This window comes from Enhydra lutris, unplaced genomic scaffold (genome assembly GCF_002288905.1).
Source record: "Enhydra lutris kenyoni isolate GAN:26980312 unplaced genomic scaffold, ASM228890v2 scaffoldscaffold51, whole genome shotgun sequence".
In the NCBI taxonomy this organism is placed as follows: Eukaryota; Metazoa; Chordata; class Mammalia; order Carnivora; family Mustelidae; genus Enhydra; species Enhydra lutris.
In genome coordinates this window covers 11,588,722-11,604,838 of record NW_019154135.1, presented here as the reverse complement: position 1 = coordinate 11,604,838, position 16,117 = coordinate 11,588,722, and the positions used below count along the sequence as shown (strand labels likewise).

The following is a 16,117-nucleotide window of genomic DNA, read 5'->3' as shown; positions in this document are numbered from 1 at the left end:
TTTCCTTTCCTTTCCTTTCCTTTTCTTTTCCTTTCCTTTCTTTTCTTTTCTCTTTTCTCTCTTTTTTTCTTCTTTCTTTCTTTCTTTCTTCTTTTCCTTCTTTAAAGATTTTATCTATTTGAGAGAGAGGGAGAGAGAGAGAGCCCAAGCAGGGGGAACAGGAGAGGGAGAGGGAGAAGCAGGCTTCTGGCTGAGCAGGGAGCCTGATGTCGGACTTGATCCCAAGACCCTGGGGTCACGATGTGAGCCGAAGGCAGATGCTTCACCAACTCAGCCACCCAGGCACCCCCTCAAATGCCAGCATTCTTAAAAACTCAAAAAAGTCAAATGTTTAACGTGGATGCTCATAAAAATTCCAAAGAAATGCTGCTGACCTTAACAAGGTTGCTCACTGCTGATTTTCTCTCTCCCTCGTGGTGGGTGGGGGTGGGGCGGGGGTCCTATCAATGGAGATTCCCTCGCGGGAGCCGAGAGGTGGTTTACCTATTTGGAGGTTAAGGGCAGCTAACATCCCAGCATGATGAAATGGTCTCCTTTGAGATCTCCCTCTCTGTGCAGCATCTGACACACGGACATGGGGCCGACTACCATCCTAGGCAGTTTCTGGGAAGGCTGATGCTGAATCTCCTTGAGCCTGGTGGGGGTGGGCATCCGGACGAGGAGTGTGGGGATGGGCACAGCTCATTACTTTCGACTGAGGCCACGTTTGCCACGCCAGCAGATTTCCTGGGACCTCAAGTGCATCCTGTTTCTTCAATACAGAAGCCTCCTGGGCCCTTCTGCAGGGCCTGGAACACCCTGTGACTTTTCCTGCGTCTTCTTTACCTTCGCTGCCCCAGCAGCGCTTCCTCCCCCGCCACCTCCCAGTGTGCTTCTGCTGCCTCTCCTGCTGCCCCCCTCTTAGATCTTTTTATTTTTTATTTTTTTTTCTTTTAAAGATTTATTTATTTGAGAGAGAGAGAGAGGGAGAGAGAGCCCAAGCTGCACACGGAGGCTGATGCAGGGCTCGATCCAATGACCCTGAGATCACGACCTGAGCGGAAATCAAGAGTCAGAAGCTCAATTGACTGAACCACCCAGACACCCCCAGGGTCACCTCTTATGTTTTTATACATGTCCCAGGCAAAGGCGGGGCTTGTATGTCTAGGGCTCAGCATAATATCTAGCACCTAGAAGGTGCTCATTCATTGTCTCTCAAATGAATTCACCCTGGAATGAATGAATGAATGAATGAGTGAGTGAATGAATGCACTGAGCCCAGTGGGAATGTATCCTTATTCCTTTGCCTCAGTTCTGCTCAGGGCAGCGGGACTGTCCACGGAAGGCTGTTCTTCAGTCTTACTCTATCCAGAGTTAAGTAGGAGCCTTCCTTTTTAATGCCCCACAGTTTTGGAAGCTCTGTAGGTTCCAGATACTGCAGAGCACAGCCCGTGGGATACGGAGGGAAAAGGTGTTGTCCCCACCCAGGGAAGTTCACAGAGCTGCGTGAGCGATAAACCAGCAGACAGTCCGTGGAAACCCGGGATGACAGGTGAATCAATGCTTGGGGATGTTGGGTGTTGTGAGAGCCCAAAGAGGAAGAAGTCAGCCCCAGCTGAAGTCCTCTGGACACCTTCCTGGTTGGGGTGATGTGGGCGTTGGACAGGACAGAAGCCAGAGAAGGGAAGCAAAACAGTGCAAAACGGGGTAGCTTGAAAGAGTGATGGATTATGTGAATTATGTAAATTATGTAAACTATGTAAATTATGATTATGTAAATCAGAATAGCCAATCTGCAGGAGGAGTGACTTTTAATTAAAATAGTTAGTATGCTGGTGATCACCCCGTCCTGGACATGATGGGCATTTCCTAACAAAGTGTCAGTACCCGTAGGACACCTTCCAGTACGGCAAGTCTTAGCCACTTGCTGAATACACAAGGTCCGCCATGGACGTCTGATTCAGGAGCCCCACCAAGCCCGTCTGTACCCTGAGCCCCTGTGCGGTTGTATCACCAAAGGTGGATGATTAGGGGGCTGCCGTTCTCAGGCCATCCTAACTACTTAATGGTGACGGAGTGTCCTGTGCTTGGACGTCCTGGCTCAATGGTTAGAGCACTGACTCCTGGGGCACCTCAGGGGCTCAGTTAAGCATCTGCCTTCGGCTCAGATCATGATCCCAGAGTCCTGGTATCAAGACTTGCATCAGGGGACGCCTGGGTGGCTCAGTGGGTTAAGCCGCTGCCTTCGGCTCAGGTCATGATCCCAGCAAACAGAAATCAAGACTTGCATCAGGCTCCCTGCTCAGTGGGGACCCTGCTTCTCCCTCTCCCTCTGCCTGTCTCTCCCCCCTCCCCTTGTGTGTGCTCACCTTTTCTCTCTCTCTCTGTCAAATAAACAAAATCTTTTAAAAAAGTAAATAAAATAGAAAATAAAGCACTAACACCTGTTCCTGTTATCAGGCTTGGGGGCTGGTCTTTCGGGGTGCAGATCCCTGATCAAGGTCAAGATGCAAATCCAAATACATCGCAGCCGGACACTCTGGCGAAGGTAAGAGTTCCCTCTTTTTCCTTCCTGTGTTAGAGAGCATTTGGGGAAACGTGGCATGCAGATATATATTCACAGGCATGAGAGGAACCGAATCAGACCCCAGCATTTGTTACTATGAAGGCTGGGTGGACTGAGAGCCAGCACAGAGAAGAGGTTTCTACTCAGAATTGCTAGTATGGATCTGGTTTTCAAGACCTGCTGAGACAATCCCAGAGAATTAGAAATGTTTCCCTCGGCATCGCCGAGAATACGTGGGAGGGCTTGTTAGTTGTGTGGGAAGGGAGTGGATCCGAGGAAACACGCCTTGGTCTACCAGTGGTAACTCAGAGGTGGTGACTCACAGCAGAAATTCTCCGAGGAAAGAAGGACACTGTCTTCAGATGGGGAAAGACCAGAGATTCAAAGCTTTCATTCCCAGGGATGGGTGAACTAGTTTGGTGTGGGTGCCTACTGGGAGAGACATCTAGAAAGAGTAGAGTGTGGTGGCGGTGGGGTCCTGCGTTGTGGTGGGACTTTCGTGGACCACGACAAGGGCGAGTGGCTGCTCCCCTCGGTGGAACCAAGCGTCTTCACAAGTATTTCAGAGTGTAATCCCTGAGCAAGTTTTCACATTCATGATTCACAGTATAATCCCCAATGGTAGTTTTAACCGTCGTATTTCACTAGGTAATCGCGGACAAAGAATGTCTGTCGCCATGTACCCCTGGTCACAAATCCCTCCTTTAGCTGAGGACTCTTCCTGTCTCTTCCTCTGAGGGCAGCACCCAGGAGAAGATTGATAGCTCACGAGGAAAATATCAGGATTCCTAGCTTGGGAGAAAAATAATCTAAAATACCTTGGCTGGCTTCTTGAACGTCTGATACAGTTAGTACTAAACCGTGCCAAATTGGTAGAAGGAATCTGTTCATTTCTTCTGAGAGTATTTACCTTTTCAATCTATACCAGTCCAAAACAGGCTTCAGAGCGAGTAGGTATGCAGCCATGTGGGACCGGCAGTCTGGGCTTCCCGGAACCTGCTCCTTTTTCTCTTTTCTTTTTTTTTTTTTTAAGAATTTATTCTTTTTTTTTTTTTTTTGTCAGAGAGCGAGAGAGAGCGCAGGCACAAGCAGGGGGAAGTGGCAGGCAGAGGGAGAGGGAGAAGCAGCCTCCCAGCTGAGCAGGGAGTCCCATGTGGGGTCTTGATCCCAGGACTCTGAGATCATGACCCGAGCCAAAGGCAGATGCTTTACTGACGGAGCCCCCCAGATGTCCCACTTCTGCGGTTTCAAATGTCATTTTCTAGGCCCAGGCCAGCATGTGCCTTGTATCGGGGTGTCTGGGGAACGAGCCCCTTTGTAAGGAGCTAGGGAGTCAGGGTGCCGCAGTGGCTGTGAAGGCGTTGCCGTCTGCAGGTCCCCAGGAGCTCTTGGTAGCTGATGTCATACTAAATCATTGCATTCCCTTTTCAGGAATTACCCCTGGCCTTGGCTTTGGCCTTTAGGGTACAATTTTAAGAGGCTGTCTGATTTCCATAGCCTCTTTGTAGAGAAAATGGGAAATTTGCATAGAAATAGACCAGGGTGAATGAAAGTATTATGTTGTAGAATGGCTGTCCTGGGGCCTGTGTTTGTTATTTGTACACATCTGGAGTGTTCAGCTTGTTTAATCCAAACACCTTCTAGAATGTAGGCACTTCAGATAAGGCCGCCATTCCCTGCCCAGGGTTTGACATACAGTCTTCAATGCTCAGAGGGATTTGAGACGCTTGAACGTCCATGGAGGGATTTTTTCTTAGTTGATTTTCTGAAACAGCTACTTAGTTGCTTTTCTGAAACACGGTTACTCATGCTTTCTGAGAGGAAAGGTCTGTTTTGAGGTGTCATAATGTGTTCTTGAAAGCAGATTAACGTCCTCCGTCGGTGACCAGATTTTCCTGCGTCCTGACTTCCAGGCTGGCGGGGAAGGAAATCCCACATCTTATTTGCAGAACACAGCCTCGTGTTTTAGAAAATCATTCTTCAGAGAAGAAAAGGAAGGGAAGGAGGGGGACAGGGAACAAGGGGGACAGGGAGAAAGGGAGGAAGGAAATAAAGCTCTTCCTTTGGACTCTGCTAAGTCTGAAATGTTAATTTTCAGATCACCGTAAAGTATATATTACTTACCTAAAGAATTTAAAATACATCCCAAGGAAGGGCCAGTTAACAGAACTGAAATGAAGGTCAAGAATGCTCCCCCTCTGTGAATTACTCGTTCCCTGGCAAGGTGATTCTGTATGGCAAAGAACCACAGGCCATCACCAGCATCAACAAGGAACGTTGGTTGAGCTCACTGGTCCGAGGGGCCCATGCTCAGCAAGTGTTCCCGGCGTCCCTTCCCGGGCTGAGGCCCGTTCACTTGGCGCTGGTCCTGCTCCCTGGGTGTGGTCTCGCTCTACCTTCTCCACGGCCCCTGGTTGTTCTCTGTCCCTTGCTTCTTTGTCATCTTCGATGGCCACCTATGAGGGGACATTTGGAAATATGCCTTTTGGGCAACAGGCTGCTTCCTGCCTGTAGAGAGCTGGGCTCAGAGCCCTTTTCCCTTGGTGTCCTCTGCTGGCAGGACCCTCCTGACCTCGCTCCCTGGGAGGTCCTGTGGGCTGTTTATCTCCTTGAGGTCCGTGGCTGCACATGGTTCTTGCTGAGACACGCCGCTCCTGCTGAACGGATGCCCTGTTTTGGGACTGTCAGGGTACAATTGGGCGTCCCCCTTAGGTTCCCAGATGACCTTCTGTCCCCCTGAGAGGGTCACTTAGCACCACCCCTGCAGCTTCCGGCTGCCACACCCCTGACTTGGTCTCCATTCTGGGGCCATCTCCTGGCATTTTGTCTCCAGACCTGCAGACCCCAGCCAAGGAGTGCATTGGGCGCAATTTCTATCTTTGAAGTTAACACAGGTGATGCTTTACCAGATGTTTTGAACTGCATCTCTTCTGTTATCGATATCAATTTTCTTGCCATTCCCCCCTTGTACTTCTAAAGTTTTTCTCCCATAATTTCCAGATTTCTCTAAATGTTTCTTCGTCACCCACATGCTGATCTTAAAACCAATGCCATCTATTTTCCGTGTTAGTGACAGTAATGAGGTTTCTGTGAGTACGGTACCAATGTGTGTATCAGCCACCCGTTGCCACAACAGCGCTGTGTAAGATGCTGCCTTGGATCCCCATGGCTGCCATAGTACGTCTTTATCAGGTCCGGAGTCCAGGGATCCTCCTGCTGGAGGCTCGGCGGCATGGACCTGGTCACTCATGACCAAGTGTGGGGGGCTGGCTGTGGCCTCCCCAGCATGATGTCGGCGACTCCATTCATCAGAGGCGTAGAGGGGCTGCAGGCACCGGGGAGCTGTTTTCAAACCCACCCTGTGCCACATTCCGTTGGCCAGAGAGAGCCACGTGACCGAGCCACGCAACTGAGCCCATGTTCAGAGGTGGGAGGCACAGGGCTGCACAGAGAGTGTGGAGGAAGTGGGGTCGTAAATGCAATCAGACACAGGTGTTTCTGAGCCTCCGGAGAGTGGGATGGGGTGTGAGTGGGCTCCCGGCCTCACTGCCACTGACCACAGCAACGACACCTCAGTCTCCATACCCATGTTCCATGTCATTCTTCAGTCAAAAAAACCCCACCCTGCGTTTAAATAAATTAGATTAAAACAAACAAATGAAACACAATGAAAACAGAAAACCTTGACCTAGGGAAAAGGCCACTATAGTCTCTCCTCTTGCCCTCCAGTGAAGCAGTCAGGGAGCCACGGCGTGGGGCAGAGCCAGGTCCCAGACATCGATCCCAGGAGTTCTGGTGTCCACCGGCAGGGTTTTTCCTATTGTGTTCACCTGTCCCTTGACTTCAGCAGGATCCCAGCTTTCTGTTATTTCCAGAAATATGGGAATACCTGTGTGTGAGAGCCTGGGGGTGGCAGGATGGGTCTGCATGGGAGGAATCCTTGTTGGACGCACGAGGTGCCCCTGGTCTGTGACATGAGCCCCCAGTTCAGTGCCAACCCCCCCATCACAGAAACTGTGCCTTCCCATGCTTTTCAGAATGAAGTGTGTGAATTACACACATCTGTAAGTTTGCAAACAAACATTTGTGTCTTTAAAGTTTGGAGACATCTGGGTGGTTCAGTCAGTGGAGCAGGCAATGCTTGATCTGGGGTCATGAGTTCAAGCCCACATTAGGCGTAGAGCTTACTTAAAAAATGCACACATAAAAAAATTAAAAAAAATTTTGTTACACAATCTTAGATCTGCTCAGACTCACCCTAGAAGTCCGTACGATGTCCTAGGTCCCATTGTTAGTCCTGCCCAAATGGGATGCCTTCCTCTTTGGAGTTTAAAAAAAAAAAAAAAGATTCGCAAAAATATCTCTATGACCTTAAACTATTTCAAGAGGAGGTTGAGTAGCTGGCATGAAAGAGAAAGGGGTCTGTTTTCTGAATTGCTTAAGGAAGTGAGCTACGGGAGAAAGACTCAGGGAACCTTGTCTGGAAAAAACCTTGTTTTTTTGAAAGTACATGAGAGAGAGTGTGTCCCTTAGCCATTCTCATGAACACACAGCTGCCCCCTGGGATCCTGGTGGGAAGACAATGGGTCCTAGTGGCATGAAGTGGAAAAGAAACACAGTTGGGAGCCAGGGACTTGAGGTGTGGCCCTAGCTTTGCAAACGGTGAGGGCCTGGATAGGTTCTTCTGAGCAGGTTCTGACTTTATGGGGATCAGATCTGCTTCCGCAGAGAATGGTTTTGGGTTGGAAAAGACAGCGCTAGAGAAGCGAGCTGTCCAGTCAATGGAGTCAAGACCAGAAGTGGCCAGTGACGTCCTCAGATCTCTCCAAGACAGCTCCCCAGCTTTCCACGCTGAGTGTACTTCAAAAAAAAAAAAAAAAAAAAAAAAAGTTCATTAAAATATTGATATCTCGAAATACAGATGCTGATGGTTCAATTAGTCCTTTTTCCTGCTCCTTATTATCTCGGCTGTAATAACACTGTCTGTCTCCTGTTTTCTCTTCCGTCTTCTGCCTGTCCAACGGACACGCTACTTTATTCTCCACGCTCAGCAAATGCTCAGTTCCATTTATTTTGAGAAATAATGTTCCGCATCCAGTTATTAATTTGAAAGTAATCATTTTTTTCTGATCATTTTCTCCGCTTTTAATTTGCAGGTCAAATTTTATTAGCTTACCAACCAGGAAAGAAAAAAAAATGATGGGTTTAGGTTCTTTTTTCGCTGTGAGAATATAATTATAGGGCAACATTCACATTTGTTCTGGGGAAAATTCATCTATTTTTAGCTAGAAATTATATGCTTGAGATAAATATAAAATTAGCGGACAGAGAATTTCACTGCTCTCTGCCAGCCGTGCGGGGACACGGTGCTGGGCTCGACATTCAGGTGCTGTTGAACCTAACGGACACGTGTCCTTCGTGTCCAGGAATTACTGACAAAGACTGAAGAACTAATTTCACGAGAGCCGTTATGTCACCTCTCTCTTGTAGGTGTGGTACAATCAGAAGGGCTTCCATTCCCTACCTTCCTACTTGAATCATCTGAACAACCTGATACTGTGGAGACACTTACCACCCAACCGGGACTGGAGACAATACGGTAATGTCGTTTTTCATGCGTTATCATTCGCCGCTCTCAAAACACAATGTATTTAAAGGTGGAGGAGGTAGAAAAGATCAAGCCTATGAATGTGAAGCGTAGTGAGAAGGTTTTCCTAGGGCAGCCTGTTCCCATATAAATACATGCGAAGTGGTAGGCCCTGTTGGCCTCTGTTCGGGATCATTAACTGGTCTTAGCTTCTCGCACTTATGACCAAATCTTCACAGTGAGGGGCAAGAGATGATGGAGAGTCCCCCCTTGTGACTTTAATCTTACAGAACCAAGAATGATTTCTTTTTTAGGACATTTTTATATGGAGTAATCTTGTAGATAGTATAGATTACCCATGTTGTAGGGAAGGCAAACATCATCATCTCTTCTGTGCTGGGCCCTCAACTCATCAATTATCTAAGCCGATCGAGGACTCATGGCCTGTGCTTTCCTATCCCGAAATAATGACATTATTTGGTATTTATTTGAAGAAGACTTATTTTGAAAAATTGACACAAGTTCATTTCTGGAATCCAGAGTGAAACTATTGATTTAAGGGGATGTTATTGCTTCCTGTGGTGGGATAAATTGTAATTTATCAAATTCTTCCAGATTCCTAAAAAAAAGGAAAAAAAAAGTCATAAAGACATCAAGTGTATAAGCACCAGCAGGCCACACCTATGATAATTTATTCACAAGATGTACTTGTTGAAGCGTCAGTCTTCATGGGCATAAACGTGGAGCGATTTTACCCTCATGTTCTTGGTTTACCCCGGCCCTATCTTTTACTTCCATATTTGTTTTCCTTTATCCACCAAGTTTTTTTTTTTCCTAAGATTTTATTTATTTATTTGACAGAGAGAGATCACAAGTAGGCAGAGAGGCAGGCAGAGAGAGAGAGAGGGAAGCAGGCTCCCTGCTGAGCAGAGAGCCCGATGTGGGGCTCGATCCCAGGACCCTGGGATCATGACTGAGCTGAAGGCAGAGGCATTAACCCACTGAGCCACCCAGGCACCCCCTTTATCCACCAAGTTTTTAATAAAACAGGATTAAATTATTTTGTGACACTTTAATTATGTTGGAACAATAGTAGGTAATATACAAAAGTGAAAGTATGCATGCCTAACAAAAATAGGAAAAACACGGAGGTCCCTCAGATGATGGACAGCAGAGCCCTATCAGTAAGTGCCTGGAGTGTATGGGGGTCTCCAGTCAAGATGTAACACCCATGGTGTCATTTCATTTTTCACAGCGGTTTTGTAAGGCGGCCAGTATTAACCTACTTCACTGATTAGAAAACCAAGGTTAAGAGAAATCACCTACTGGCGATGGCTCTGAGCAGGATAGGCCGTGGGCCATGCTGTGGCTCTAGGTCTGGTTGACAACAAAGCCCTCCTTCTACTGCTGCAGGAAGTGAGAGGTCACTTCTGAAGGGCACGAGCAGAACTGCTTCCTGGGCAGGTGTCGCGAACCACGGATCTTGAAGGATGGGCAAAAGTTTGATTGAAAGCTACTGTATTATTAGCAATTCGGGAGAATCATAGCGTCCTTTCAAGTTCAGTGGCAGAGTCCAGTTTGACCTTGTCGTAAAGGTGAGTGTAGAGAGACAACCGCGGTTGGTTGAGGCCAAATTCTGCTTGACCTTGTCTAACAGAGTGAGGACTATACACTTTCCTTATAGATAGCCTTTACCTCTCTTGGAGAACGAGAATGTCGTGATCAAAGTGATGTATTAGACTAAATAATTGGGAAGCTGTGGGCGAAAGGGCAGAGGGCGGGTTGCAGTCAAGTGACCTGTTGGAAGTTGGTCGCTCACATGTAAGACTAGCATGACTCTGGAGGGGAAAAAATGAAATTACAACATGCACGCAGATGAGAGAAAAGGTTGAGGCGTTAGTAGTGGGGAAAGGAGAGAATTTAAAGAACTTGACAAGTAAGGAAATGTAGAGAAAGAGTTTAAAGGTTATAGATCAGAAATCTGAGGTCTTAAGAACAAAGGACGGTCCTGGTTGGTCCCGATGGGATTATAAGAACTAAGTCAGGAGAAACACGTGTTCAGAGAAAGGGTAAAACAGTGTGTACAGGTGCAGAGATGCCTGGTTTGAGTCGCATGTTGGATGAAAATGTGCCGTAGGATTCAGAAAAGGAGAGGGACAAGCTCAGGAGAAGGAGGGTGAGCGAAACGCTCTAGCCTTCCCCTGGATAAAGATGGCAGTCAAGCCCGTCAGGGAGCCATCCTGCGTGGGGTGTTAGGAGGTGGGAGAAGGCAGGGCTTAGGCTGGTCGCCTCCGGAGAGCTGGTCCCGTGAAGGTGTAGGGATGGAAATCCCATGGGTGGAAAGACGCTGAGAGAGGCTATTTATGGGATGTAGGAGACTGAACATGTGTCCCTGTTCTGTGGACGCTTGCTGAAAATGAGTGAGAACAGAAACTGTGAGTGCGCACGCGCGTGTGCAAAACAAGGAGTGATTGGAGGTTTGGGGAGGGGGAGAGAGTGAAAGGGAACATTTGGTTTGTAACTTCACGTTTTACTCTTGTACAAGGTATAAAGGTAAAAGCATCAAATACTACAGATCTGAGTTAGTGGGAACGGGGCATATGAAGTGTAATTGAGTGACATCAGTAACTGTGTGCGTGTTGAGGGGGGGAACCATAAAGGAGTAGAGATTTTGGGTACGGTGGAGATCTGATGCTGCCATGAGGTCCTGAGGGGCTCCCGGCTTGACTGGGCATGCTGTCTAGACAGATCTGAGATGAGAGGAGGAATTAGGCAGGGGCTGAAACCTGTGTCCCAGGAGATAAAAACCATGATCGCAACTAAAATTTCCATGCCCAAGGAACAGAATGGTGTCACTACTAAAAGGAACCTTAACTCGTAAGAGCTTGAGTTAAACACGTAAGTGTTAAATTGGGTTCTAGCTGTGAGCCACAGTCTTGAGTCCCGCGTTTGGTCAAGCCCTTGTGTCCTGGGTCACTGGCTGGGGTCACGGGAACAATGGTGACCCAAGGTGGGTGTCAGTCTACTTGTGTCCCGTGGGGCTGGCTTCCCGGGTGAGATGACATGCATCCCGGGAACGTCTTTTATAAGGAGTGGAATCCTTGTTGGTTGAAAAGTCACGCTGACCTGAAAAATATATTTATCCTCTGTTATTGGAAACTTTAGTGATATTTTATTTGTTTCTGTCAGAATTTCAATTCTCATGTGCCTTGTTGAGGTGGTGGTTGTGCGAAAGGAAGGTTTGGGCCGCAAAGAGGGGACATACCAATCAGAGCGCCCAGGAGAAGGTTTGTGCATTAGTAGCCAAGGGTTGATTAGGAACTCTGGGCAGGGCTTGGAACAGGAGTGTCCTGGACGCCCCTGGGTGCTGGCCTGAGCAGCTGGGAATGGGCAGAGCTAGAACTCCCTGCTCGATTGTTACATTGAAACGAAAGCTGCCCACTTACAGCTTGGATGAGCCATGAGAGCAGAGCCTGTGCCCTGCTCCCCATTGGGCCCCAGCAGCTCCCCAGAACCGGGCTCCGAGGGGCACCCTGGTGACACCAGCTGTATGACCACTGTACCACACAGCACAGCCTGCTCTGATCACGGCGGGCCTGTGACAGCGTCTTCAAGACACGGACATCCCTGCCTTAGAGACGCAGGAACTTCCTGGACCCCGACCCAGACCCCTGAAAGGAGTCTCCAGAGCCTGGGGTGGGCCCCCTTGCTGTGTCCCAGCACATTGGCAGCTTCTCGGGGCCCCTCGTAAGCACAAGCTCAACGTAACGCAGGTGTGTGGTATAATCCATTCAAATGGAGTCGTCTTCTCAGTCCCGGGAGGCCAGCGCTGGCTGGCCAGGAGCAGATGTGGTTTGCACAGTGAATTCTCCAGGTAAACTCATTCCTTCTGCACAGGTATCCTGCTCCGTGACTGTGCAGATGGCTGGGACATGCTTGGGTGCTGGGGTGGGCGGTCAGCAGGTGCTCCCCGAGGCCTGGGGGACGCAGGTGCGGCCGTGGGAGTTCGTCCATAGAGGAGAGGACCACGGCGCGGAGGGCACGTCTGAGGCTTTATTCCTTCCCTCATTTCCCATTTGGAGTTGGGGTACTTGCGCGGAGGGCCACGTAATACTTCTCAGGATTCCAGGGGAATGGGGTCGGTGGAAAGGCCCAACCCCAAATCTTAACTGTGCCTTCCCATGCACGTCCCATGGTTAGCGGCAAATCTTGTCTCTTCTGCACATGAAATGCTGAATGTGTGTCTTTTCACCAACATGCACCAACACTTCCCTGGCCCAAGGCACCGCCTGCTCTTACCCGGGTGCCAGGACTGAGGTCTTGGGGGCACCCCCGGTGCTCCCCTGGCCCCCAGCCCACGTCTTAGGTCTCCAGAATTGTCCACAGTCACCCATGGAACACATCCCTCAGATCACACATCCCTCTGGCTTCATCATACTAATCATCACTAATAATAATAAAAAAAAAACCCTCCCCCATGACCTACGGGTCCTCCCAGGTCTGGCCCGGCAGCTCCTCAGCTTCTTTCCACCTGCCTGGCCCACCCCTGGGGGTCTCCCCGGCACCTCCCTAGATCTCCACCTCAGATGTTCCCTGTCACTCTGACCTCAGTTCCTGCCGTGCGTCGGCCCCCTCTATGCGCCAGCCCCGTACACCTGTCATCCTGTATACCTGCCTGCCTCTGTCAACACGGTCTCTCCCATCCTTCTATACCGTTTTCTGCTCAACCTTGTGCGTTCTTTTTAAAAATATTTTATTCATTTATTTCAGATAGAGAGAGCAAGAAAGAGAGCATGAATATTTGGTAGGGAGGGGCCGACGGAGAGGGAGAACCAGGCTCTGTGCTGAGCGGGGACCCCGAAATGAGACTCCATCCCAGGACTCTGAGATCATGACCTGAGCCAAAGGCAGACGCCCAACCAACTGAGCCACCCAGGGACCCCATTCATTCTTTTTCTTAAACCACTTTATGGAGCTATGAGTGATGGACATATAAAAAGTGGCAGATACAGGAGCCTGGGTGGCTCAGTCATTAAGTGTCTGTCTTTGGCTCAGGTTGTGGTCCCAGGGTCCTGGGATTGAGCCCGGCATGGGGCTCCCTGCTTGGTGGGAAACCTGCTTCTCCCTTTCACACTCCCCCTGCTTGTGCTCCTTCTCTCTCTGTGTCTCTCTCTCTGTCAAATAAATGAATAATAATCTTTTAAAAAAGCGGCAGATATTTAACGTGCACAACCTGATGGGTTTAGAGCTAAGTATACACCTGCAAAGCCACCACCAGTCATTTCCATAAGCACACCCTTTGCTCCAGACGTTTCCTCCTACCCTATCTGAATCTCGCTGTCTCTCTACCTACCTACCTTGTCTTTATCTTTGTGATAAGAAAGCAATCTAAGATCTACCCTTTCAGCAAATTTTTTTTAAGGTTTTATTTATTTATTTGACAGATAGAGATCACAAGTAGGCAGAGAGGCAGGCAGAGAGAGAGAGGGGGAAGCAGGCTCCTTGCTGAGCAGAGAGCCCAATGCGGGGCTCGATCCCAGGACCCTCGGATCATGACCTGAGCCAAAGGCAGAGGCTTTAACCCATTGAGCCACCCAGGCGCCCCCCCTTTTAGCAAATTTTTAAGAACACAATTCAATACTTTAAACTCTAGGCTATAGGCTGTACATTAGACCTCTAACACTCATCACTTGTATAACTGAAACTTCATACCCTTTGACCAGCCTCTCCCCATTTCTTCCTCCCCAGTGATTCTTGGTACCTGCCATCCCACTCTCTGCTTCTCTGACTGTAGCCCTCTTAGATTTCCCGGACAAGTGGGATCCTGTAGTTTTTGTTCTTCTGCGTCTAGCTCAATTCACAGAAACAATCAAACCAATGAAAAGATAACCTATGTGATGGGAGAAGATATTTGCAAACCAAATATATATAAAGTTAATATCCAAAATATATAAGGAAGTCCTGTAACTCAGTATCAAAACAATAACCTGAATAAAAAAAATGGGCAGGGGACCTGAATGGACATTTTTTTTTCTTAAGATATGTTTATTTATCTGAGAGAGAGGCAGGGGGAAAGGGGCAGAGGGAGAGGGAGCAAAAGATTCTCAAGCAGGTTCCCCGCTGTGTGCAGAGCCCAACATGGGGCTCGATCCCACAACCCTGAGATCATGACCTGAGCCGAAACCAAGAGCTGGACGCTTCACCGACTAAGCCACCTGGGCACCCCAGTGCTTGACGTTATTACTGTGTTTACATCTGCCTTCGGAAGTAAGAGCACGATCACATCTGGAAGGTGTCCCTTGTATGGACGCTTGTGTTCTCCGAAGTCCTTACTTATCCATACGAGGTGTTATTTAAGTAAAGGGGCAGCTGCCCTGTTATTATGCTGTGCACTATAGCACACGCCATCCGTCTGTTCCACTATAGCTATATTTCAGAGCAAAGGTCAATGTGGACTAAAATAGGTATGAAATGCATTCATTACTGTGACTTTTTAGGCTGCCATGATTTTACTAAATTGAGACATTACAGAACAATCTGAGGGAATGCCTGTCTGAGGACGTTTGCTGTACCAGGACTAAGGGACTGAGTCAAAATAAGAGAGAAACAATATTCCCCGGCCTGTGTAGATGTGAAGGGAGCTTCCACGCGGAAAGAGTCAGGATGCAGGAGCAAACGGAGACTTGCTTCGATTTCATTTCACTCGGAGCCGTGGTGGAGGGAGCGGCCCTGGAAATGCTGGGGTTTACCTCCTTCAGCCCCCCTGCCAATCCCACCCAGACCTGGGGATGCCATCCATGACGTGCTACCATGTGAGAGGACAGAGCCCAACCATGACACGCGGGCTAGACCTGTGCCGGTCCGGCTCTCGGCACGCCGGTGTCCCCTGAGCCTTGGGAACGCTACTGATTTCGGCCGCAAACCCAGAGAGATTCTGATTTGATTGGCAGGAGGTTTTAAATGGCGTGAGAGAGTCTCTTGTACACCCGGGCTTGAGAAGCACTGAGCCAAACTGGGGGCCTTCACGGCTGATGGACATTTTCAAACCAGAGGCAGGGGGACAAAGGATACGGGGGAATCAGGGTAAAGAGTCTCACCCTCGCTTTCTCCCCTGCCCTCAGGTGTAGGACCACCTGCTTCCCTTACCACCGCTGCCCTTACTGGGTAAAGGTACCAGCGGGAACCCAGGACCCTTGCTGGGGGCGGGGTAGGGCAGCTTTGCCTCTAGAGCCGGAAAAACCTCTTCTCTTCCCTTCCCTCCCACCCTGCCTTGCTCCTCACGGGTACCTTTCCTTCTGGATCCTCTGCAGCTCATTGGGCCCCAGCGCGGAAGGGGATGGGTCAGTGCAGGTTGCTTGCGGGGATGGTGATGTGCCCGGGAGCAAGGAGTGACAGATCATGGTCTTTCCTGCGTGATGGAATCAGATAAACTCTCCAGGCATAAATCCCCAGTTCAAACGAGAGGATGGGGGACCCATCAGATCTGTTGAGTAGAGCTTCTGAAAGAACAGCTAGCGGGGGCCAGGAACCGGCTGTCATCAGTGACTTCAGCCTCTGCTTTAGGGGTCTGGTGAGACTTGGGAGCACTGGGGTGAAGCGTAGGGGACACTCTGGGAGTGAGGGTCTGAGCACTGAGAGGGATCTCGGAGGAACAGCAACCGAGGGACGCACCAGCCGTCACACCCAGTGTGGTCCCGGAGCTGCCCCACACCTCGGAGTCCTGTCCCGGGAAACATGTTGTGAGTTCACACTCACGCAAGTCCCGGGCAATGTGTGAACTCTGGGAACCGAAGACAGAGCAGTGGGAAAGGCCAGGCTGAGGTTCAGAGTCGGGTAAGCGGAAGCTGGCTGGGACCTGCTACATGGCGATCACATCACAGTATAAAAATGTAGCGAATCTGCACGTGCTACACTTTCAATGTACACAGTGTTCAGTGTCAGTGCGTTTCAGTGAGAAAGGAGCCGGCTAAGGCGCGGTTGGTGAT

General features: G+C 49.2%; 1 protein-coding gene across 1 annotated transcript in view; it reads left to right on the top strand.

The window, feature by feature from the left end:
• Window positions 1–16,117, top strand: part of LOC111157011 (ATP binding cassette subfamily A member 13) — a 326,661-nt gene that overhangs the window by 220,238 nt on the left and 90,306 nt on the right. Inside the window, exons 51-52 of the mRNA XM_022518213.1 lie at window positions 2,440–2,527; window positions 8,036–8,144. Coding sequence (XP_022373921.1) covers window positions 2,440–2,527; window positions 8,036–8,144 — 197 coding nt within the window. The remainder of the gene's footprint in view (window positions 1–2,439; window positions 2,528–8,035; window positions 8,145–16,117) is intronic.